The sequence below is a fragment of the Mytilus trossulus genome, chromosome 3, assembly GCF_036588685.1.
Source record: "Mytilus trossulus isolate FHL-02 chromosome 3, PNRI_Mtr1.1.1.hap1, whole genome shotgun sequence".
NCBI classification, from domain to species: Eukaryota; Metazoa; Mollusca; class Bivalvia; order Mytilida; family Mytilidae; genus Mytilus; species Mytilus trossulus.
Window position 1 is genome coordinate 67,941,622 of NC_086375.1, and position 26,702 is coordinate 67,968,323.

The following is a 26,702-nucleotide window of genomic DNA, read 5'->3' on the forward strand; positions in this document are numbered from 1 at the left end:
TATTTTCATAAATAAATAATTTATTTTAAGAACAGTTTATACATTTTTTACATATTTACATTTTACACATAGATAATAATACTCTTTAAATTATTTTGTCTTCAGAAATAAATAAGATTGCTTTTTTTTTTTACATTATATACACTCTTTATCTATTAATTATATTACACACATATACTTTACAATGCCCTATTCAATTATTATTATTACAAATACATGCACAAAAAAAGAACTAATTTTTACATATTATTGCAGCAACCCAGCCTTAAACTCTTCCATTTACTCATATATACAAACGACTAAGATAACATTATGTTTTTTCAAAAATCATAAATCTTGATTTTTTTTTTAAAGATCTGGATTAGGCTTTTCAAATATTACATTTATTATATCTGATTTTTAGAAAACTTTTTGCTTACTTTCAAACTTTCAAACAGGTCAATCAGTTACAAGAGGAAAATATCTATTTCTGTAAAATTATGTAAATTCTAACTAATCCTTTCTTAAAATATTTCTAGACTAGATTGAACTTTATAATGTTTGTAAAAAAAAATATCACATTGACAATAACAAATTGTAATCTTTTCACAAAAACTTTAAAAAAAAAACCAAGTGAATTAACTTTTTTCTTCATTTTTATCTTACAAAATGACAGTGTTTTCATAAAAATGTCTTGTTTAACACATTATTTTTTTTTTTTACTTATGTATCATATAACATTTTTTTTCACATGATATAGCTTTATATATGTTGTTTGCCAACTTTATAGTATAGTCTTTTGAAAAATATCATATGTTCAATCAGAATGTTCTTCTTGTAATCTTCTGATAGAAAGACAATGTCACATGAAACTAACATACACTCTGCTGAAGTAAACAAAGGAATACTGGATGACGGAGTTTATGCTGGAACAAGTAGTTAATGCTCTTGTGGATGAAGGGAACACACTTCCACTGCCAGGTATGGTCTGTAATATTGTACTGTTCAATAGTGGCACTTTGTACAGCAGCAATGATGTCTCCCCTCAGGTTATCTGTATTACCGCCAAACAGCTCGGCTAGGGTGAACAGACGCCAAATCAGGTTACGTGCAAAGATGTGGGACCTGTTAGTCTGTGACCAAACACAAGAAATCATCTGCTGGGAGATCTGCTTGGTTCCTGGGTTGTACCCTGGTAAGTCACTGTAACTATATCTGTTGTTGTTGATCAGCTGCAAGAGATACGGTAGTGTCACTTTTCCATGTATGAGGTATGGCTTAATGTGGCAAAGCTTTAACATGTTCTGGCGACCTTCAGCAGATGAATGACCTTGGCACAGATGATTTAGAAGTTGCTGTGGAATACTAGTGGTTGCTGTAGATACGACATATGGTGTACTCTGAACGATGGTTTTGACAGGTTGATGATATGGTGTGCTAGATATCTTCTGAAGCTTACGGAAGGTTGCATAACTCTGGCTAACATCAAAACTGCTATCATCATGGAAACTGTAGATACTTTCACTGGTAGGGCTGGCATACCCTTTAGAGTCAAACAATAGACGCTTACGTGTTGCATTGTCATGGTTTACATCTTTTGATACAGTGTTTGTACATGGCTGAATGCTACTGGAAGCTGCTGCTGGTGTTGTCTCAATCTGTTCAATATCAGAAATGGTTGAAAGGCTGTCTGGACGTGAAATAAGTAGGGCCTCAAAACGGCTAGAAGAAATCTTTGCTGGAATAATCATCTGCATATGTCCTGTCTTAGGTTGGCTGATGAAAGACTGGTTTCTGATGGAAGAGTTACAGGCTGGTTGGTCTGACATAACAAAGTCTGAAGAAGCTGATGTGTTGAGTTCTCTTTCAATGGTAGCTATATGATCATGAAGGGAATTGTAGTCAAGACTTGTAGAAGATGTGAAGGTCATCTGTGCATCTGTCTTAGCTATAACTGATCTGTCAATCTTGAGTGAGGTTTGTGTGTCTTCAGTACCTGTAACAGTAGACAAGTTACCAAGTGTGTCATCAGTAGTTGTGTTGACAGGACAAGTGTAGGAATCATCATCTGAGAAGGCGTACTCGAAAAAGTGGACTTCTGGAGGATTGACATCAGCTGAAGTAGGTGATTTCTTAACTTCTTGACCACCCCAACTCTTTCTACTGAACTTTTTGGTGATGAAGTGCTTCAGCTTATTGGCACGGACCAGTATGGAACTCTTGGACTTCTTCATCTTTCTTGGTTTGTTGTTAGGAAAAGTTACACCAATGGAAGAATTGACATGAAGTAATGGAAGTTGTGGCTCATCTTCAGTCTGGTAAACCTCTGCCATCTCATCTATGGTGGAATAATGATCTGAGTCTCTCAACTGTTGTTTGGCTGAAGCAGGATGGCTAATTGTGTGAGAACGTTTGCGGAAGTTGTCTTTGCTGATGGGGCAGCTATATTGGTTCATGGAACTACTACGTCTACGTTGGTACTCTAACAGCTCCGGCATAGGACTCTGTGGTACAGTTCTGTAGAGCATATCTGCTGTTGTATTGGCTGATGGTTGCTGATTAGTTATCTCTTGCTTGACATGGACAATAGGTTCATCATAAATGTTGTCTTGGTACATGTTTGGTTCAGAACAGAGGCTAACCTGAGGTGCTGGTGGAGGAGATTGCTCAGGAACTTGGCTCATGGTAATACTGTATGACCCTTCTGTTGTTGACAAGGTTGGTATAGTTGGATTGGTAGACTCTTCATCACATGACTGACCGTCTGCTGCATACCTGGTACTTGGTTGGTTGTAAATACTACTGGTAGACTGATCCCAGTTAACTGGTGCAAATATCTGGATGCTGGAGCATATGGAAATACCTTGTTGACCTAGGCCCTCTAGACGACTGAAATTGTTGGTAACTGTCTGTTTGGCTTTACGTTTCTGGGCTAGTTGTATCATAAGTTCTTTTTCTCTTTCTTTTAGTTCTGCCATAAGTATTGACTGGAGGTTGTGACACTGATCTTTCAAGGACTGGACTTTACTGCATATGGATTCACTGAACCATCTCAAGGCATTGGCACAATTTCTGCAACATAAGCATGGTGGACTGGGTTGATTGTCTGCTGCATCTTGTAAAGACTCTGTACTACAAGTGGAGGTATTCATCTGCTGACTTACTGATGTGATGTCATATAAGTGTGACTGAGACAAGTTTAGAACCTTTGGTGATCGCTGAAGAATTGGAAGACTTGGATTGGTGCGAATCTTACAGCGACTCATAGAAGATGAGCGCATCAGGTGAGACTGAGATGTAACTATAGAAGCTGTGTTGTTTATTGATGGCATGGCATTTATCTTCTCATAGATGTAGGTAACAAACTGTACATGGCGGTCAACTTCCTTCTCTAACGACAGGAGAATGTTGGGTAGGTTTGGAACACAGGAAATACAGTCGGACGTGTTAATAGCAGATGAATGAGACTTGGTGAGTTCAGCAACTACTGGTAGGATTCCTGTCCAAATTGGTATCTTGCTAGCTGGCTCTGTGAAGAAAGGTGGTGTAACAGTGTTGCCTGGCACCTGGTGTTTGGTGGGTAAACATTTGTTGACCTCTGAATCAATGCTGGTGAGATCTAGGTGAACATCACTGATGACTGTCTCTAAGCATGTGAGCATGGACTCATGGGTATTGCAGTGTGGAAGGACACCTTGGTGATGAGCCATCTTTTACAAATTCTGTAATAATAAAGAATCAAAATTATACTATAGTGTATCAAGTTTTTTAATTTATATGAATAACATGACATCCTTCTGATAAATAGCAGGGAAACTGCAGCATGCAACAATGCAAAATTCACAATAGATTCTTTCAACAAAGCATCAGAAATAAGTGTTTATGGACAAAACCTGTTCACTTAACAGTTTTTGCTCAAATTGTAATATCTATAACATAATTGAAGCATTAAAAAACTTGTAAGGGTAAGAAGCTTCTGTCCAAGATAATAATCAGGATTGGTTATGAATCTAATAAATGTTTTTAAAACTTTTAACAGCAGACTGTATGATAACTGGTAGAAATACAAAGTTCATTTATAAGTAGTATACGGAAAAACAGGAAATATTTGTTTTTACAAAATTCCCTACTAGGTATAAGCTTTTGATCATAACCAGGCTCTGTTCATGTTTGGTACAAATCCAGGATAGTTTAAGAAATTTTAAAACTTAAACCACAGAGGGAATAAAGTAATATACCGAAAAACAGGAAATATTTCTTTAACAAAATTTACTTCTGGGTTCTATCTTATGCTCATAAACAAGCTTATGTCCAAGTTTCCAAGTTTGGTATCAATCGACAAAAAATGAAATGAATCTAAATGCACTATTACTAATTCAAAAAGTTAAGAGAAAAAAATTATCATTACTTTCTATATATATGTTGTATTCATCAGAAAGACATCAGCGATTTAATTTTATGTCATGGATCATTTGCTTTCATTTTTTTAAATTTCGTAAATATAGTTTCTTCAACCAGAGTAAATACAATTTGAAAACACAAAAAAACAAGAATGTGTCCACAGTACATGGATGCCCCACTCACACTATCATTTTCTATGTTTAGTTGACCCTGAAATTGGAATAAATTCTCTAATTTGGCATTTAAATTAGAATGATCTCATCAAAGGGAACATGTGTACTAAGTTTCAATTTGATTGGACTTACTTTATCAAAAATTACCTTGACCAAAAACTTTAACCTGAAATTTGCACCATCATTTTCTATGTTCAGTGAACAGTTAAATTGGGGTTTAAAACTCTAATTTGGCATTTAAATTAGAAAGATCATATCATAGGGCACATGTATACTAAGTTTCAAGTTGATTGGACTTCAACTTCATCAAAAACTACCTTGACCAAAAACTTTAACCTGAAGCAGGACAGACGGACGAACGAACAGACAGACTGACGCACAGATCAGAAAACATAATGCCCCTCTACTATCGTAGGTGGGGCATAAAAATTATTAAATTTTTAATTGAGACTGTCATTTTGGATTTTAAGGCTATAATCAAAGCTCCAGTGGACAGTTACTCAAGTATGCTTTTCTACATGCAGCAATTTCTACTATGTTCTAATATCATAAATCCATTCCAAAACTCCCTTATTTGTTACATTTATAGTTAAGTCTAAGTTTTGCTAATATGGGTATCCAAAAAACATTAACATAGAAAGGCTTGTTAAGTCCACATTGTTTTTCTAACCCTAGGAAAGAAATTGACAGAAAGGTTGTGCACTATGCAGTACATTGTACTATAGGATTTTATGACATTTTGTCCAGTATTGTGGATAAAATTTTGAAAGGAGGTGCTTACTATAAACAAATGTAGACAATACAAGGCTGCAAACTGTAATTAAATAAATTGGGAATGTGTCCATGGGACACACATAATGCACCTAATTGCATGTAACGTAATAAAGGGACATAACTCAATAAAGGTATAAGTATTTGATTCGAGTTTAGTTGTAATAATAACCATACTGTATTAGTTTCATAACATTTGGTTGTGGCAAAAAAAGTTAGAATAGAAACCAAAAATTCAGCCATTTTTCAATTGGTAAAGGCACATAACTCTATGAATGTAGAGGTAACAACAACAAAATTCAAACTGGATTTGCATTTTATGGTAATACGCATTGTGCATAAGATTAATTGCATTTGGTAGAGGCCAATTAAGTAAGAGAACTGAAACCATTGGTAACTTTATATAGGTGAAAGTAATTACTAGTAATTATTCAACTTGATCTGCAATTTTTAGTGAACTGAAACCAATTTTGGGATGTACAGACTTATGAAAGTACGGGCATACAGAAGGACGTACAGACAGACAAGGGTAAAATTTAAAGCCTCCTTTGCTTTGACAGGGACAAAAAAATTGCCATGAACTCAAATATGCACAATTTCTAAGCTATTATAAACACAAACTTAATCACATTGTAAAATTAGCACAAGTTTTAATGTCAATATAAAGCCATGATGATAGGGCAAGGGCATACGATCTCCATGAATGTGACTTCCACTAAACTGACCTAATCACAAACTAATACATGTAATTAACTGTAAAATAAGAAAATTTCAGTGAATAGACCAGGAGTCAGGGAGCAGGTCCTTATAGCCTCCATGGAAATGAGAGAAGTGTCACTGCTTATAGTTAGTTTCATGATAAACCAGGTGTTCCGCAGGCAGTAGCTTTATATGTCTGCAGATATCGAAACCTGAACAGTTGGGGTATGGACACAACATTACAGCTCTGAATTTGGATTCTGATCAAATTTTTGACACAATAAGGGTTTCTGACAAAAAACAAATGTCAAGATCGTACAAAGCTATTGCACAGTATTGTGCAATTAAAGTTCTCTTCTTCAAACTTTTTAATAATTTGGAAAAAATTAAAGTGAAAACTACTACCATTACACTTTTTTTTGCAATTAGTCAAAAACCTGACATTACTTTATATGTAATTTACATGTAGTGTAAGGGAGGTAAATTCAATTATACCCAACATTGAATGTTCAATGTTTTTGAACTACCTCCCTTTCACTGCTTTTTTAAAAATTGGCTTGAATGTCCATTGACCAGATAAAACCTAGTTTTACCCTCTAATTCCAAAACATTTCAAACCATAACCCCCCAAAGTCAATACTAACCATCCCTTTATGGTATGGGAATTTGTGGTATAATTCAGAGAGATTCATACACTTAAACATAAGTTAATGTTTGAAAACTACAAAATTGCTTATTTTAACACCCTTTTCCGCACCTAATTCCTTAACTATTAGGACCATAAACCCCAAAATCAATCCCAACCATCCTTAAGTGGTATTAAACCTTCTTGTAAAAATTTAGAGAGATCCATTCACTAAAACTGAAGTTATTGTCCAGACACTAAATGCGTCTCTTCGGACCAGGACGACATGAACGCATTATACAACGCAAAATATTTTTTGCAGTTGTATAAGAATTAAGGATACTAGTAAACTCCTTTTTTCCACTTGGTTGAAACCCCTCTTACAAAATGGCTAGATCCAACCCGGTATAATATAAACATTTCACTAAGTGTAATTGATATTATGCTAACAGTGTAAGACCAGTGTTCTGGAGAAAACATCATATTTATAATGCTGATGAAACAGTAACCAACCAACAAAAGTCAAAATCAGATGAAACTCCATTGATCTCTTAATTCCCCAAAGTTCATAACTAGCAGATGTGAATAAAGTATAGTCAGGTTACTTGCAATTGAAAAACAATGGGTATGGTAAGTTTATCACCCTTTAGATGTTCAAATCTCTAAATGTACAGTATTATAATTGAAGTTCTTGTAGTGTAAATTTTTTTTGAGTTTCTCATAGATATTTTCTTAAAGAGGTCACCTAAGATGATTTTGCCTAGCAACAAAAATAAGAAGGAAACATGATTTATGTGATTTTAAACTACTCGTTGTACAATGTAGCGATATTTCATTATACATTTATAAAGAACAGAGATCCAATGTCCCCTGCATTTTTCATATTCAAGGGGCATAACTATTTAATGTGTCCATGGGACTAAGATGATGGCCTGCTTGCATTTAACATTATAAAAGGACAAAACTCAAGACTTGTAAAAAACTACCTAAATTAGCATTGTTTATAGGTTTCATAACATTTAGTTGAGACAAACTTAAGTTAGAGAACGTAAACGAAAAATAAGGGCATAAGATACAGTTTTTATCCCGTATTTACAGTTTGATGAAATTTTTTATATTAACTACTTTTTGCCTGATAAAATCAAATATGAAATAAGAATATACCTTCATGAATTTTAATTTTTGGGTTAAATGAGGTCGAAATTCTGTCTATTTGCTAAAAATTCGTATTTCTGGCCGTATTTTACCTTTCGAAAGAAATCCATAACTTTGTTGTTTTAAAAGATAAACACAATTTGTTTTTTGTTAAATAATTTGTAACTTCTGCATTTTATAAGTATCCTAAAAATTTATGTTTTTTCTATAAAAAATAAGTCATATTTATCAAATGGTCATGAATTGAGAAAAAAGGGATTTTTTTTATGGATATTTTATCAAACTAAAAAAAATTGGACTATTTACAGTTTTCTAAAATTTGGTCCACATAATCTCCCTGCAAAATGAAACAAAATGTTGTTTAAAAAAATAGGGTCCATGCACTCGTTTTCAAATTAAATCAGTTTGATAGATCAAAATAAGTCAAAAATGCATCTTTTCCTGATATGTCATAGTTTGACGTCGCAAAAACATTTTACGTTAGCAACGTCATTATCTCCCCTGTAACTTTATCGTATGCCCTTAAGGGGCAAAAGTAACATACCAAAATTCAAACTTGATCTCTGTTTTAGTGGTAATTAGCATTGTGCATAAGTTTTATAACATTTGGTTGAGGCAAACTAAAGTTAGAGAACAGAAACAAATATTTCAGCAATTTTTTTATTTGTAAAGAGGCATGACTATAAAACAGTGAAAGTGACACCACCAAAATTCAAACTTGATCTGTGTTTTGTGGTAATGAGCATTGTGTATAAGTTTCATAACATTTGGTTGAGCCAAGTTGGAGAACAGAAAAGAAAAATTCCATTTGAAAAGGGGCATAACTCTAGAATGATGAAAGGGACGCCACAAAAATTCAAACCTGATCTGTGTTTTGTGGTAATAAACATTGTGGATATGTTTCATAACATTTGGTTGAGGCAAACTAAAGTTAAAGAATGGAAACCAATTTTGGGATGCAAGTACAGACAGACAGACTAGGATAAAACTTAAAAATTTGATGTCCAAGGTATTGCTGATATTTACAGCATTCAGTATTATAAATAAGAATTGTACACATGAGAGTTCTTACAAGGCCATTTACCATAAATTTAATATTACAAGGGCATAACTCTTTTTAAAAAAGTCGATCATACATGATTATAAAACCTACAAGATATTGCTGATATTAACCTAATAGTAAGTTTTTAAAATAAATGACAAAAATTGTACCTGTGAGAGCACTAACAAGACCAAATGGACAATTTTGTACTGTTAAACCACTACCTGAGGTTTAGGGGAGGGTTGAGATTGTGCTAACATGTTTAACCCTGCCACATTTTGTATGTATGTGCCAGTCCCAAGCCAGGAGCCTGTTATTCAGTGGTTGTCGTTTGTTAATGTGTTACATCTGTGTTTTTCATTCATTTTTTGTACATAAATAAGGCCATTAGATTTTGAACTTTTAAATATGGAGTGTGTTTATTTTTGGCTTATCAGAAGAATGGGTAATCATCTCCATTTAAGGCAATCTATTTGCTCATGATGTAAATGTTAAATATCATTGGTCGGTGCTGAAAAATTCTAGCATGAGGTGTCGGATTGCAAACACATGTATGCAATGGACGTCTTGAGAGTTTGAGATCCTGTTTTTATTTCTAATGATGATATGAAGAAAATCAAAGAAAATGAGATTGCTTTAAAACAAATTTCTACATGACAGACTCAGAACAATAGACTGTATAAGTAAAAGAGGAATCAAGCATTAAAAAACTACTAAAAGTGTGGATTAACCCTGTTATGTGCACCTGTATCAATTGAGGCAAATAACATAAAACAATTCACAGAAAAGCGACCATATCAAATATACTTGTCTGCATGATTTATAAGATTTACTGCAACTGAGATTAATGAACATAAACAGATATTGTTAGGGTATTATCCCTCCATTTCATTTTATTTAATCAATCTCATATTCTCAATAAAAGATATGTTTAGTTTAGTTATAGTTTTACTTTAGGGTAGTTTACATGTGCCCACTCAGTCTTGTTGGTATATTGTAGATCTTATCCTACCAATAATTTTTTCCTCCATCAAATTTCTCATAATTATGTTTTTCAAGATAAGGCAAAATAAGTTTAAATCTTCATCATTAAAGGGCAATAACTCTAAATATGATCCCCCAATTGGCACAGAGGGATTCACCCAAAGTTTTATGCAAACTATGATACTAAAATAATCAAATCATGAGAGAGATTTTTTTTAGCTCATATCTTGCAGTCATTCTACAGTTTCATGTTATAATCACAAAACGAAGCTGCATATAATCAGAGACAAATGATGCATTATTATATGTCTCTGATATAATTAAAAGGCGGCCCAGGCCCAGACCCAGGCCCCCCTTTTTTGGAAAAATTTTGGTTGGTTATATAGGGAATCACTGAAGCGTGATGGAAGCGGGACCCCTCAGTCAGTGGGCCCTCACTTATGGAAATTTCTGGATCTGCCACTGTAATTGAGCCCATGCACTGTAAATTGTTTATTTAAGACTTTTTATGATTTGGATAAATGTTTAACATTCAGGCTGAAACCCAGTTGAAATAGAACAAAAGAATCGAAGCTCTTTGTTAGAAAAGGTGATAAATGCTTACTGTAATGTTTACTATGGTAACAAATATTTTATAAGTTATTAGAAACAAATAAGACAACAATTTTCTTCTCAATTATGAAGTGTTTTCTTTTAAAAACACACCATTTGCATAAGTTTTCAATTTTTCTTTTACAGTAATGCAGAACAATTAGACATCAAGTAGACGACATGGGTATCTATCAACCAAGATGTAGAAAACACATAACCTCAGATTTAGAATTTTTTTTTACCACAGATGGATATCATATCAATCTATTAGTTCAGAAATTTTCCTCTCTGCCATTCCATTATGTGACTCAAGAAAAAATTCTAATAATGGGTAACAATTGTATCAAAAAGAAGTAAGGACATGTTTGAGGTGTATATTTTGTCTTTAAAATGTTCAAACAAGAGTATTTGATATATCATCTTGCTTCAGATTCTATCATTTTTATATATCAGAGAAAAATATTTTTGTACAATGGAAGAAATTGGCATCCAAGTGATGAGAAAAGTTCTTAAAGTAACAATTCCCTCAATTAGATGAAAATCACAAATGGATGGATGAACAATAGGGCGTTCACATCTATGTTGTGGGAGCCCAAAAGATAAATTTTAGTTGAATAAAAGAACAGAGTTCCAATGTACACTGCGTCACTCACATATTTCTATCCTAGGTTTGTGGGTTATAACAAGGCACTTTTCTTTGTTCTTCAAAAACTTTTTATTAATCTTCAAAGAAATGAAGGCTTCAGAGCAAATGCAATGTGATTTTCATTATATTTGATATTTCCAATAAACTGTTAACACAGAGATATGTCTTGCCTTTTTGTAATTTTGATAATGCAAATGTTGAAATAACAAGAATGTGTCCATAGTACACGGATGCCCCACTCGCACTGTCATTTTCTGTGTATAGTGGACCATAAAATTAGGGTAAAAACTCTATTTTGGCATTAAAATTAGAAAGATCATATCATAGGAAACATGTATACTAAGTTTCAAGTTGATTGGACTTCATTTTCATCAAAAACTATTTTGACCAGAAAACTTTAACCTGAAATTTTCACTATCATTTTCTATGTTCAGTGAACCATGAAATTGGGGTCAAAACTCTAATTTGGCATTAAAATTAAAAAGATCATATCATAGAGAACATGTGTACCAAGTTTCAAGTTGATTGGACTTCAACTTAATCAAAAACTACCTTGACCAAAAACTTTAACCTGAAGAGGGGCGGAAGAATGGACACACAGACCAGAAAACATAATGCCTCTCTACTAATGTAGGTGGGGCATAATTAAAATAGCAATGCTTTAACATATAAGTTATGAAATATTTTAGGTCAATGAACCATGACTGAAAGAACATGTTTAACAATGTCTACTGAAATGAGATATGCCAATACAACTGCATACCAAATACCAATGACTTATCATAGTCCTTCCCTATAAATAAACCTAAACACACAAACTATTTATGTATAAGTTTCAAAGTCAAAGAACCATGATGAGGGGGTGAGGCTATATAATCTATACTGAAACAAGACTTGCAAATGCAGAATAATTTGCATAGCAAATATTGCTGACTGGTAAATTGATATCTTACTGCTCTAATGACATCCTAGTGCATGTAAACTAAGCAAAAGTTTCAAGGTCAATAGACTTTGACTAGGGATAGCAAGGTTTCAAAATTTTCTTAGACCAAAGTAATTTTTTTCCATTTCATAATAATAAAAAACAAGTATTTTCTCATTGTTTTGTTCATTTTTACTAGTTGAATTATAACATAAAGAAAGATAATAAATAGCAGATTTTAATTCTGTATAACATTATGTATATTATTTGTTGTAAAGTAATGAAATTTCTTCCACATTAAACATGAGACTGAAAAAATAGCGAAAATGACGTTTATTTTTACTGCCGACGTCAGCGGTATTTTTATCATGTCTGGAAAGAATGCAAAACCGGTATAGGTGGTAGGGTACTAGATTTTTCAACAAAGAATGAAAACAAAAGTAGAGATTCCAAATTTTCATGTAATATAGGTTTCCAGAAGTAGATCGAATTGAAAGTGTATTTTATTCAAAGTCAAATTTTACAAAATTTTACTATTTTTTCCTTGACGCTCTAAAATGAAACCGGCACCATTGTAAAATTCAAAACATTTAGCTATTAGCACTATCATGTCTCTATCTCTCTTTCATCTACCACCTACCCCGAAGACATCCCAAAGATTGCAAATAAGACATCAAAATGGATTCCGAAAACGTTGAGAACGTCGCAGACTGGAGTATCAGTGTCATTGAAACTTTGCTTCTTTGCAACATGCTTCCCCGTAATTAATATAATTTATATGCATATTCCACAGGGAATTAGCAGATTAAAATTTTGTTAAACAATGATTTTTTTAATTTTTTTAGTATTTCCTATCTATTTGTATTACTTTATTAACGTATTTGGCGATGTCATCAATATTTCTTTGTTTTCTAGCAATGTGCACTTTACTATCCATATCCGTATACTGAAAAAACCTAAGTTTGACTGAGGGGATAGGGCCACATAGGAAATGAGATTAGCACCATTGTAAAATTCAAAACATTTAGCTATTATCACTATCATGTCTCTATCTCTCTTTCATCTACCACCTACCCCGAAGACATCCCAAAGATTGCAAATAAGACATCAAAATGGATTCCGAAAACGTTGAGAACGTCGCAGACTGGAGTATCAGTGTCATTGAAACTTTGCTTCTTTGCAACATGCTTCCCAGTAATTAATATAATTTATATGCATATTCCACAGGGAATTAGCAGATTAAAATTTTGTTAATCAATGATTTTTATAATTTTTTTAGTATTTCCTGTCTATTTGTATTACTTTATTAACGTATTTGGCGATGTCATCGATATTTCTTTGTTTTCTAGCAATGTGCACTTTACTATCCATATCCGTATACTGAAAAAACCTAAGTTTGACTGAGGGGATAGGGCCACATAGGAAATGAGATGTACTAATGCTTAAACAACTGAATATCAATTAACTTCAGCCTAACACTAATGGTTCCCCTTGAGCTGACCTAATCACAACAAAAACATGCAAACTCTGCAAAAGTTTCAAATAACATTGAGATTGAAAGTAGGGATGGGTCAATATACAATGGCTGAGGTGCTGAGGCAAAAAATAACATGGAAATGAGCTATACCAATGATTATACAACTGCATACCAAAAATCATTCACCCACCACTAATGGTTCCTCTTAAAATTAACTTATCACAAACAAGTTGGCTAGCAATAAGTTGACCTATACTGTTTACTTTTTACAAATTATGACTTGGATGATGAGTTATCTCATTGGCACTCATATCACATCTTCTTATCCCTATAGGCAAAAGTTTCAAAGTCAATAAACCATGACTGAGGGGACAGGATATAATCTCAATGTGCCAATGCTAAACAACTTCATACTTAATATTATTGACATTTACCACTAGTACTTCAACATTAACTAGACCTAATCACAAACTAATACATTGTTAATGACTCTGCAAATTAACAAACATTTTCAAGGGGTATAACTCTTTTAATAATGATTGATTGCCACTTATTTTTAAACTTGTCAAAGACATTGCTTCTTTAACCTATTGCTTAAGTTTCATAACAACCTGGTAGGATTTGTTCACATGAGAGTGCTTGAAATATAATTTCCATATCATTTATGATTCTAAGGGGTATAACTCTGTTACAAATAATTGATCAGCATTGATTTTCAAACTTGTCTAAGACAGTGCTGATATAGACCTATATATATAAGTTTCATTAAACCTGACAAAAACTGTTCTTGTTATCAGGCCCATGAATTCATGATTTATCAGGATTATATACATATAAAAAAAGCAGCCAATGGACGATTTTAGGCAACACAAATGAATGTATATGACAACAAATTCACCAATAAATTGTACATCAATTTTCATTCAAAATTAAGTACAATAAAAGAACAGCGTTCCCCCAGGTCCTTAATATTTTATATTTCCAAGAAGCATAACTCTTTTTAACCACATGTCGATCATCCACCATTTTAGAACTTGTCAGAGATACTGCTGATATTGACCTATGGTATAAGTTTTATAAGAATCTGGAAGGAATTTTATCTGTGATAGAGCTAATGAGGCCAGTTTCAATAAATCTAATATTTCCAAGGGGCATAACTCTTTTTTCAAAAGTCCGTAGGCATCCATTAAAAACTGGTACAAGATATTGCTGATATTTATAGATTATCGTTGATTTTCTCGCTTGAGCTGGAACAGCGAAAGTGAGAAAAGCAATCGAGTTGAGATGACCAATGATAATCTTTTTATCGCTATTTTACCTATGACGACGTTGTCAATTTCAATGTCAATTTCGTTAACAACGCACGTGGCGTCCTTAGTTTTTTCCATCTCAAGCGAGTAGCATGATATGAAAATTATCACAAAAAAAGATCAAAGGAAAAATGCACAAAATAGCGATAATAACCTATAGTATAAGTTTAATAAAATCGGGCAAGAATTGTACCAATGAGAGTTCTAATGAGGCCATTTTCCATACATCTAATATTTCCAAGGGACATAACTCTTAAAGTTAAACAGTCATTTGTTAAAGATATAGCTGATATTAACCTATACTTAAAGTTTTATAAAAGTCTGGCAGAATTGTTCCTGTGAGAGCATAAACTAGGCTATTTTCCATACATTTTTTATTTGTTAGCAGCATTACTCTCTCATAAAAAATGATCAGCCACCATTATAGAACTGGTCAGAGATATTGCTGATATCATCCTATAGTATAAGTTTTATAGAAATATTGCAATAATTGTACCTGTGAGAGCGCTTATAATGCCATTTTCCCAAAAAATATCATTTCCAAGTGGCATAACTCTTTTAAAACAAGAATGTTTCCATAGTACACAGATGCCCCAAATGATCTCCTTAGAAATGAGATGTGTCAAAGCTTAAATTACTGCATACAAAATGCCAAAAACTTATCATAAGTGTTTCACTTTAAACTGACTTTATTACAAACTTTTACAAATAAAGTTTCAAGGTCAATAGACTATGATGGAGTGGATGGGGCTAAGCAATTGTAAAGAAATGAGGTGTGCCATATTTATACAACTGCTACACAACAAATCTTTATTTTCATTAGAGGTAACCCTTTAACTGACCTTATCAGACAGTAAATTTAGATTTCAGAGTACTTTCAACATAATGTTCAATACAAACTAGAGGCTCTAAAGAGCCTGTGTCGCTCACCTTGGTCTATGTGAATATTAAACAAAGGACGCAGATGGATTCATGACAACATTATGTTTTTGTGATGGTGAAGTGTTTGTACATCTTATTTTACTGAAGATTCTTGCTGCTAACAATTATTTCTATCTATATTAAACTTGGCCCAGTAGTTTCAGTGGAAAATGTTAGTAAAAATTTACAAATTTCAGGAAAATTGTTAAAAATTGACTATAAAGGACAATAACTCAGGGCAGTTAGATCTTGCCTAGATATACAATTTTACCCCATGTCAGATTTGCTCTAAAAGGTTTGGTTTTTGAGTTATAAGCCAAAAACTGCATTTTACCCCTATGTTCTATTTTTAGCCATGGCAGCCATCTTGGTTGGTTGGCCAGGTCACGCCACACATTTTTTTAACTAGGAACCCCAATAATGATTGCGGCCAAGTTTGGTTTTATTTGGCCCAGTAGTTTCAGAGAAGATTTTTGTAAAAGATTACTAAGATTAACGAAAAATGGTTAAAAATTGACTATAAAGGGCAATAACTCTTAAAGGGGTCAACTGACCATTTTGGTAATGTTGACTTATTTGTAGATCTTACTTTGCTGAACATTATTGCTGTTTACAGTTTATCTCTATCTATAATAATATTCAAGATAATAAGTGAAAATGGACAGAATTTCCCTAAAATTACCAATTCAGGGGCAGCAACCTGACAACGGGTTGTCGGATTCATCTGAAAATTTCATAGCAGATAGATCTTGACCTGATTTACAATTTTACCCTGACAAAATGCTTTGGTTTTTGAGTTATAAGCCAAAAACTGCATTTTACCCCTATGTTCTATTTTTAGCCATGGTGGCCATCTTGTTTTGTTTTGCGGGTCACGTCACACATTTTTTAAACTAGATACCCCAATGATGATTGTGGCCAAGTTTGGTTTCATTTGGCCCAGTAGTTTCAGAGGAGAAGATTTTTCTAAAAGTTAACGACGACGGACGACGACGGACGACTGACGCCAAGTGATGAGAAAAGCTCACTTGGCCCTTCGGGCCAGGTGAGCTAATAATATTTAAAATTGAGATAATACCTTACAAAATAGATGATCAGTGCTGATTTTAAAGTCAATTAACACAACTAATAAAGACCTTTGACATAAATTTCTTAAATATATCTTTTAAGATATGCAAACTTGAGAGCAATTTAAAAAAAAAATCACATTAAAAGCCACATTACAGCAGTTAAAATAATTGATCAGTACTGATTTTTTAACTTGTTTAAAAAATTACCAATATAAATCGTTGATATAATTTCATTAAACTCACATGAGAAATACGAGCTTAGTCAATTATAATTAAATTTTTAATATAATAGACATTTCCAAGAATCATAACTCCTTTTAAAATTCATTGTTTGTCATAGACTTTTTAAAATGTCCTAGCCAATGCTTTAAAATCTTTGAAAAAAAGAGTTCATAAAAACCTATCAAGAATTCTATGCATAAGAATCCTTGCAAACCAGATAGAAAGACACAATAACTGACACACAGAGGCATGAACTTTTATTTTGGGTAAATTATTTAGCAACAGAAACTAATCTGTAAAAATCCAGTCAACTGAAATCCTAATCTATAATTTATCTTATGTTTAAAAAGATTTTCAATATATTTTTTTTTTACAAAGCTGCATTCCCCTTATTTGAATAATCTAACCAGTCTAATAAGCATTGGCACAATTCTAAAATGAAACATCTTTTTAAAACAATTGATCAATCTCTTTTTAGAAATGAAGGCTTCAGAGCATGCCATTTATATTAGAATTTAATTTTTTTCATTCACACTGATTATTTAAAGTGTTATAGACATTGCTGATATAAATTTATAATATAAATTTCATTAAATCTGACAAGAATTGTACACATGAGAGAGCAAACAAGGCATTTTTCCCTACAATCAATATTTCCAAGGGGCAAAACTCTTTTAAAACAAATAAATCTGCACTGATTTTGACCTCATCAAAAGCATTGATGATATAAACCTTAATGTAACTCTAAAAACGTCTGCAAAGAATTGTACAGAGCTCACAAGGCAATTTTCCATAAAATTAATATTTCAATGAGACATAACTCTTTTCAAAAATATTTGATCTGCACTAATTTTCAAACTAATCAAAGACATATGATATAAACCTATGATATGAGTTTCATAAAATTTTGACTAACATTGTAGAAATGAGAGCTCTTACATGCAATTTTCTGTAAACTTAAGGTTTGGAATGGAAACAACACTTATAAAAATAATTGATCAGCACTGATTTTGTTCTTTTTCAAGTCATTGCTGATATAAACCCTTGGTATAAGTTTCATAACAATCTGGTTAGAATTAGTCATGTGAGAACACTTACAAGACAGGACAGACTGACAGATCCCCAGTATTTCTATTTATGCAGGAAATTACATGATACAATTGTTAAGGTGGATGAGTATAACAGATTTTTTTTTAACAATTTGCCAGTGAAGTTTTATTTCATGCATTATTTACAAATATCCAAAAACATGTATAGTTTTTTACAAGCTACGGGTTTTGAAAAATTGTCAGATTGAAGAAGATTGCATACAAACCACAATTTTTGTGTGGTAGAAAAAAACCTAAATGATAAAATAGCTCCAATAGTGTGCCATCTAAAATAAAAGTTAAAAAAAAGCCTCTTTTTCTTACCACAAAGGAAATAGGTGCTTATCTTATTTTAAGGTTCATAACAAATTCCTTTGCAAAGTTTACATTATCTGAGTTAATTCCCCTTATATGGCAAAGTTGAAAAAATTTAATAAATGTGGAATGTGTCCATGGGACACAGTTGCCCCGACTTGCATATCATATAAAGTTGGAAAGGGACATAACTGAAGAACAGTTTAAGTGACACTACCCAAAAGTGTACTATATCTGTGTTTTGTGGTAATAAGTATTGTGCATAAGTTTCATAACATTTGGTTGAGGCAAACCTAAGTTAGAGAACGGTATGAAAAATTCAGCAATTTTTCCATTTATGAAGGGGCATAACACTTAATCAGATAAAGTGACACTATCAAAACCAAACTTGATCTGTGTTTTGGGGTAATAAGCCAGGTGTATTAGTTTCTAAGCATTAGGTTGAGGAAAAGTTAAGTTAGAGAACAGAGGCATAATTCTAAAACGCTTATGGAGTTCAACACCAAAATTCAAACATGATCTGTGTTTTCTGATTATAAGTATTGTGTATAAGTTTCATAGCATTTGGTTGAGGCAAACTAAAATTAGAGAACAGAAACTAAATTCAGCAAGTTCTTAACATTAGGTTGAGGAAAAAGTTTACAGAGACTAAAATTCAGCAATTTTTCACTTTTAAAAATGAGCATAACTCTAGACAGTCATAGTGACAAAACTGAAATTCAAAATTGATCTGTGTTTTGTTGTAAAAAGCATAAAAAGTTAGAGAATGGAAACTAACTTTGGGACATATGTTTTTTTATTTCATATTTCTAAACAATTTCTTTGCAGTCAAAAAGACTACAAATTTGTTTCAAATTTAAGAGATTGGTATTATTACTTTTTAAAATTCTACATTTTACATTAAATCTATTATTTGTAGTAATATTTTTTACCTTTTTAGAATTGGAAGCTTTTTTTATCATGGACTTCAAAAACATATTTTTGTCAATCTACATTTTCCATTTTTGATTATTGAAATACTATAATGAACAGAGGTCAAATATTTTCCATGGTCCTCCATTTTTAAAAATAGAGCAGTAAATTTTTTTATATATGAATTCCCAAGAATAACTATGTTCATACATAAAACAGCCAGTGCAAAATAGTACTTTGTAAAATATCTTCTGTTGAATTTAATTATATCCAACCAGTGTTATAGGATACTGTGGGTGCAAAGATGATCTATGTATACAAGAAGAAGATATGGATATAGTGAGGAATTGTGGATATAGTGAGGAGTTGTGGATATATATGTCGACCCCTTTATGTAGACTTATCAACATCTACAGTTTTTATACAGGAGCATAATGAACTAATAAAGAAAACAGGAAAATGCATAGAAATTAAGTTGATGAGTTTTGGCTACAAGATGATTTATTCTGTTTCTACCACATTAATTTTATATGATTCAAGAAATAAAAAGAGAATTGTACTAAGCCATCAGGCAATTTAGAGCCTTTGATAATAGTGTGGACAGAAGAATGGAGAAAGAAACAAGTAAACAGATCAACAGACACAGAGATCATCAGATATGCCATCTACATCAATGATATAATAGTAATAAATTTCCCATAATTTCAATCTAAATGCTTTGCGTATACAAACGTAATGTCTCTTTTTTATGTTTTTATTTGTACAAAGAATGGTGGATACATCTCAATTATAAACAAGAATGTGTCCCCAGTACACGGATGCCCCACTCGCACTATCATTTTCTATGTTCAGTGGACTGTGAAATTTGGGTCAAAACTCTTATTTGTTATTAAAATTAGAAAGATCATAGCATAAGGAACATGTGTACTTAGTTTCAAGTTGATTAGACTTCATCAAAAACTACTTTGACCAAAAACATTAGCCTGAAACTGGGACAAACGGAAATACGGACGGTACAACAGACAGACGGACAAAAAGGATGTACAGACCAGAAAACATAATGCCCCTCTTCTATCGTAGGTGGGGCATAAAAATGATCCTAATTTCAAGTTTAACCAACAAACAAAAAGGCAATTCAGTTACATCTTTGGGTACCATATTCATACAGTAATGTTTATTTGTTTTAAGGGGGCTCACGGGTCTAGATCGAAATTTTTATTTAATATAGGATTTCGATATATTTTTCTATAAATGAACTTTATCTTATACTTAATAGAAAAATGAAATAAAAAAATGGGGTCATCGTTCATTTACGCTCACAATCTGTCTCCAAAAGGAGCATGCATTTTTGTTAATGTCCTTTTTTTCTGTTGAACTAATAGGAGAAATATCGGTAATATCGAAATTAAAAAAGAACTTAATTACAGAAATAGCTAAAATTTTACAATTATTTAGTTTGTGTACAGCTTATACAACAATTAAAAATATAGGTCACCGATGAGTTGAAAAAGATATTTAATTTCAATGCCAAAAAATGGCATTTTTGCACCAAAGGGAGATAATTTGGAGCTTTTTCAATGATATCTACATTTTCAAAGTCAGTTGGGGCCAACACGAATTGACTTTTTGGAATGATTTTTGTGCAATATGATAAAGTAACAACTAGTTAAGGTTATTGATAAAATTTGTAATGAAAAAATAAATGTTTATTTTTTTTCTGAAAATCTTATACCCGCAAGCCTCCTTAACAGGGCATAATCAAATTTTCTTTTATATTCTTTATACCACTAAGGTTTTAGTTGATGCTTCTCTACTTTCTTTATATACAATCCTTGTTTACTACAGGATTAATAAACATGTACTTAAAATAACTGACAGATCATAGTTTATTTGTACTAAAAATTGCAATTTTAACAACCTTATTTATTTGGCTTCATTATTTTGTGTATAAAAGTTGCAAGTCTAGGATAGTACATTTATCTATCAACAAGGAAAATTTCTTAAATTTCTTATCTAAGCTCTTTTCCAAACATGCAAATAAATTTGATCAGTTATTGGTCAAAACTTTTTCCTAAACTTTCAGGATGCCCATTCATTTTTATTTGTCTTACCCAAAGTGACACTTTTTCAACAAATCAGAAGGATTAGTTAATCAAATGTCTTGCACAAATTTGAATTTAAAAATAAATATTTTATGATATTTTCTAAACTCTATTTCAAGCTCAAACATATAAACAAAATGTAATATGCAAATTCAAACCCTTGCCATCAAACCTTTCAGCAACAAAAATCTCAATATTTATAGAAAAATAAGAAGAATTTTTTTAATGATAACTTATTTTACACACAAATATAACTTAAATCTTGGAACATTTTGATAAGCATTATTCATTAATTATAAGTCTGAGCTCTCATGAACGAAAAGAAATTATCACTTAAATGTTTTTGACCTACTAGTAATACGTTACTCAAGGGAAGCAAAGTAACACACTCAAAGTTGAAATATATATTTTTTAAAAATCATTTAGCACATTTTAGTCATTGCTGAAGAAAATATCTAAATGTCTTGGATAAAAACTTTTCAATCTAAGAATTAATAATGTTGTGTCTGACTGTACAGAAATACATGTATTGATAATCAGACAAAAAAGTATTATACTCTAGGTTTTAAAACTTCAAAACTCAAGATAAATAGAATTAAAATCTAGTGAAAAACCTTCAACATGTTATTTTATTCTCTATTACTACAACAATAAGTCTGTTTATGTAGGACAGAAAGTCACAGTTCATAACTATGTTAAGAGATAACGTTTTCTTTAATAAATAAATCACTTTTTAAGATATCATTTTGTATCAATTTTGCAAATATGATAAATAAAATAACTTAAAAAATTTTATTTTTCTGACAAAATTCAATAATAATTAAATAATTAGTCCGAGAACACAATTAATTCGTAGTGCATTTCTTTTAGAACATAAATGAAAATAAAAAAAATCCCACCTGCGCTTTCTCAAAGAAACTTTTACAGTGTGTTGTACTACTTTTGGGACAAATCATATCAAATTTATAGAAAACTTCATCGCCTCTAACTCAAAATATGGACAATTTTATATTTAGGGCGTCTTGAAATCTTTTGACAGCTTCCGAAGTGCTCATTTTCAACCTTTTTCAGCTGGACCAAATCACTACTTTCCTTTAAAATTCTGGACCCAAATTTTTTTACAGTGTAATTTCATCCCCCTACTTGCAATTTGAGGCATTGAACATGGAGAAATAAATTTGGAAGGGGTATAAAAATTAATGGCAAGTAACCCACTGTCAACACTGGGGACTATATTTGTGAACAACGAAAATCAAGGGACGACAATGGTGGTCTCAGACCTAATAGGGTAGAAAGAGTTGACAAATCTTAAAAAAACTTGATATGAACAAAGTTAAATGTATTATAACACTGCTTACAAAGTTTCATGACAATAGGATGTATATTATAGACATTAAGTTAAGTTCTATACTCATCTTTGCGTGTAAAATTTTGACGTTAAAATTGAAAAATTTCAACTATCAACATTTGGGGCTTTAAAAATTAAAATATTGCAAAAAAATTCTTTTTAAATGCCTTCATATATAACTTATCATGTACTAAAAGCAATAGAGTACTCATTTGATTTATCAGACTTGGCATAATTATTCAAAAGTCAAATTTATATCAGCCCGCGCCTAAAAATTTAGGTTTTTCAATGAAGGGGGACCTTACATAAAGATGTAATATTTTCCAGCAATTTTAAATTTGTGAAGCTTTTTGGTTAAAAATAATCCTCACATATGTATTTAAAGTACTTTAAATGGAAAGAAAAGTTACAAATAACATATCATATTAGTTTAAAAGGGTCTTAGGCCAAGTAAGACTGGAAAAAAATTAGGGTCAATTTAGGCCGTGCCACATATTTACATTAAAAAATGCATATTGAGGCTATAAAAAATAAAAATTTGTGTCTTTTTTATCATTTCTATACTCATGTGACATGATACAACAAATCTGAGCACAAAAAGACTCTTACAATTAACTTTTCTTACAAGCAGTATGGGCTGAAACAAAGAGTTTTGCCTTTTTAGGGAAAAACTTGCATGCAATTTATTCTCAACAGGCTTATATTTAAACCACTTGCTATCCTACAGAAGAAAAGAAATATATTATGTGAAATGGAACAGGTACAATAGACATTGTAAAGTGCATTTGATACAAATTTAGTGAGGTCTCTAATATGGACATCAAATTTTTATATACCAAGCTTCCCACTATTGACTTCATCCAAACAAGGCGTTAGACAAGGGTCATTTATACAACACACTTTGCACATTTTATCTGAGATAAACTTCTTTTCTGTAGATTCAGAGTTCATAAATAAGTAAAAGAAGCAGATAAAGGCATAAAAACACAAATATTGACACATTAAAACCTGTCAGATAGAAAGTCAGGATGCCATTTATACATCAATATTGGAAAAGTTATAAAATGCCTATTTTGACCATAAAATGCCAAAATTTGTCATTTTTGCAGAAATTCTATAAAATAAAAGTTTAAATCCTTTAGTTTCATGCTATTTGACAAGTTGATACCATCAAATCATTTAGGGAAGTTGCCAGAGTACAATTTCTATATTTACAGATTTCACCTCTTAGGTCCGAGAACACAATTAATTCGTAGTGCATTTCTTTTAGAACATAAATGAAAATAAAAAAAATCCCACCTGCGCTTTCTCAAAGAAACTTTTACAGTGTGTTGTACTACTTTTGGGACAAATCATATCAAATTTATAGAAAACTTCATCGCCTCTAACTCAAAATATGGACAATTTTATATTTAGGGCGTCTTGAAATCTTTTGACAGCTTCCGAAGTGCTCATTTTCAACCTTTTTCAGCTGGACCAAATCACTACTTTCCTTTAAAATTCTGGACCCAAATTTTTTTACAGTGTAATTTCATCCCCCTACTTGCAATTTGAGGCATTGAACATGGAGAAATAAATTTGGAAGGGGTATAAAAATTAATGGCAAGTAACCCACTGTCAACACTAGGGACTATATTTGTGAACAACGAAAATCAAGGGACGACAATGGTGGTCTCGGACCAATTGTCAAGAAAACAAGCTGTCAAATTGGCTTCTTATTGCCCAGAAATCTACCATTTGTATAATTTAATTCTTAAAAATATTCATTTAACAACATTTACAATTGCCTAAACTGTAAAACCTATGGATCCTGTAAGTATATTATTTTTTTTCTTCAATTTTTTTCTTTTATATTTAAACAATAAAAAAAAAAGGACTTTTTGCCCTATTATTTTTTAGAAATTTTGTCCTGCAACTTTTTGTCAGTTTATCACACAACTATTTTATCTACCACATAGTAATACATAACTGTATGGCTACAATAAATTAATTTTTACACTTTGCCTACTTTATCTTTTCAATTTAAGAAAAAATATTTTAAAAAAACCCAAGAAAAATAGACCATACAATAACATTTGAAAAAACTATACGGAAAAAAATAATTTAATGTTAAAACTTAATATTAATTGATTGAAGCCTTCTTAAAATTAAATAAATAAATAATAAAAAACCTACCTTAATTTTCTCTTTGATCTTTACAGGATTATTACTTGTTGACTTGACTAACTTCAAAATGCATTTGAGTATATATGGTACAGTTCAAAAGTCTTTATATATCTTCACATCTTCTACATCAGCTGAGACATCCAAATATTTACAATATACGACGTCAACAATTTCAAAAAGAACAAAAGACAGGATTTGATAAAACAATAGTTTTATTGCCCTGTGTAATGACAATTTATAATGTCTAAGGAACATTTTCTTAAATGGGGAAATTGCAATATACAAAGTCCATCAAAGTGGCATCTTTTCTTCACACCTTTTTGTATAGGGATTAAGTTTACAGGTAAATTTGGTGTATTCCTTGAAGACTTTCAATTTTGACACCTACTGACCACCTGGTCAGGTAAAAAGTTAACTTATGATTAACTAAATAAACATTTAAATTACTGATAATAGTTTCATTTAAGTAAAATTCAACAATTGTTTATTATATTTATTATAACAACAATCTTGTGATTTCTTTTTTAAATTTTTTTTTCTTAAAAAAGGTGATTCAAATAATAAAGATAATACACATTTAAAATAATCAGTCAATAAAATAAAAAAGTTGTTCAATTACAATGGTCTAATATTTTTTTATCAGCTTCATGAGAAAATAAAAATTCTTATGAGGATTAGTTAGTGATCTCATTTCACAAAAATAACGAAACATTTGGAAAATAAAAATGCCTAATTTTTTTTTATAAAAATGTCTGATTTTTTTTTTTAAATCCATTTTTGTTTTATGATAATCTCAATTCCAATATCCTAAAATAACATGAAATGTCTTGTTTTTGCTTATGTTTTATAAATGTTCTCATTAGTAATCTTCACACTATTTACATTATTTTGCAGTGTACAGATAAAAAAAACTTTATGCCATCAAAATAGCAAAAAAGGGGGAAACAAATATCTCAACACCTAGAATTATTGGGTTGTTGAGTGATATTTTTCTGTGTCACACAATTCTAAACTTTTACTCTTATTTTGTCCTCTGGATATGGACTGTTAATTTGTTCTTGTCCTGAACATGCATGAAGTATTTGCTACTGAACTGTAAACAATGAACATAAAGATTGCGTTCATTAGCTGTTTCTGTTGTATGTTATATCATTTTTTTTTTATAGAAACCCTTCTTATACTTTTTGTCTTTTTTTCTACAACCCCAACATGATATATCCAAAGATTTATTTTAAGCAACAGAGTTGGGACATTAAAATACAGTAGAAATATTTACATCAGCTGGATTTTTTTGTGTAGTTTTCAGAACCTTGTACATTGGTTTGTGATTATGTGATTTTGTGACTTAATTTTATGACTAATATCTTACAGCTATTTCATCAAAGCTTCCAAACTGCAGTGTTCCATATTTATCTATTGGTGGTCTTATGTATTCACAATAGTCACTGTTTTTAACATGGTCCAACTGACGTACACATGATACATAGGCTAAGCGGGACTGGATTTCTGCCATATCAGGTACCTTTACAAGAAAAAAAGTATATCTTAAATACCACAATGATGTAAGGGTTAGCATACAGAAAGTCATAGGACAAAAATAATCTCAAAACTGATAAGTATCTTTTTGTTTTGTGACTTTTTGTCTGTGACTTTTTGTCCTGTGACCTTCAGTCCTAAACTGTCTGTTACTTGATTTTTTTTTGAAGTTTCAGAAAAGATATAAAAATATTGAAGAAAATCACTGTGGATTAACTTTCAACGGGATACCAGTTTTCATCAACTT

General features: G+C 31.6%; 2 protein-coding genes across 2 annotated transcripts in view; both read right to left on the bottom strand.

The window, feature by feature from the left end:
- The window catches only part of LOC134712214 (patatin-like phospholipase domain-containing protein 7), an 83,156-nt gene that overhangs the window by 7,087 nt on the left and 49,367 nt on the right, over positions 1 to 26,702 (bottom strand). The window contains exon 30 of the mRNA XM_063573542.1: positions 26,289 to 26,441. Within this exon, the coding sequence (XP_063429612.1) occupies positions 26,289 to 26,441 (153 nt within the window). The remainder of the gene's footprint in view (positions 1 to 26,288; positions 26,442 to 26,702) is intronic.
- On the bottom strand, positions 777 to 25,415 carry LOC134712213 (uncharacterized). Its single transcript, XM_063573541.1, has 2 exons — positions 24,929 to 25,415; positions 777 to 3,701 (listed from the first exon to the last, which is right to left on the bottom strand). Exon 2 carries the CDS (start codon positions 3,687 to 3,689, stop codon positions 852 to 854), a length of 2,838 nt encoding a protein of 945 aa, XP_063429611.1. The 5' UTR covers positions 3,690 to 3,701; positions 24,929 to 25,415; the 3' UTR covers positions 777 to 851.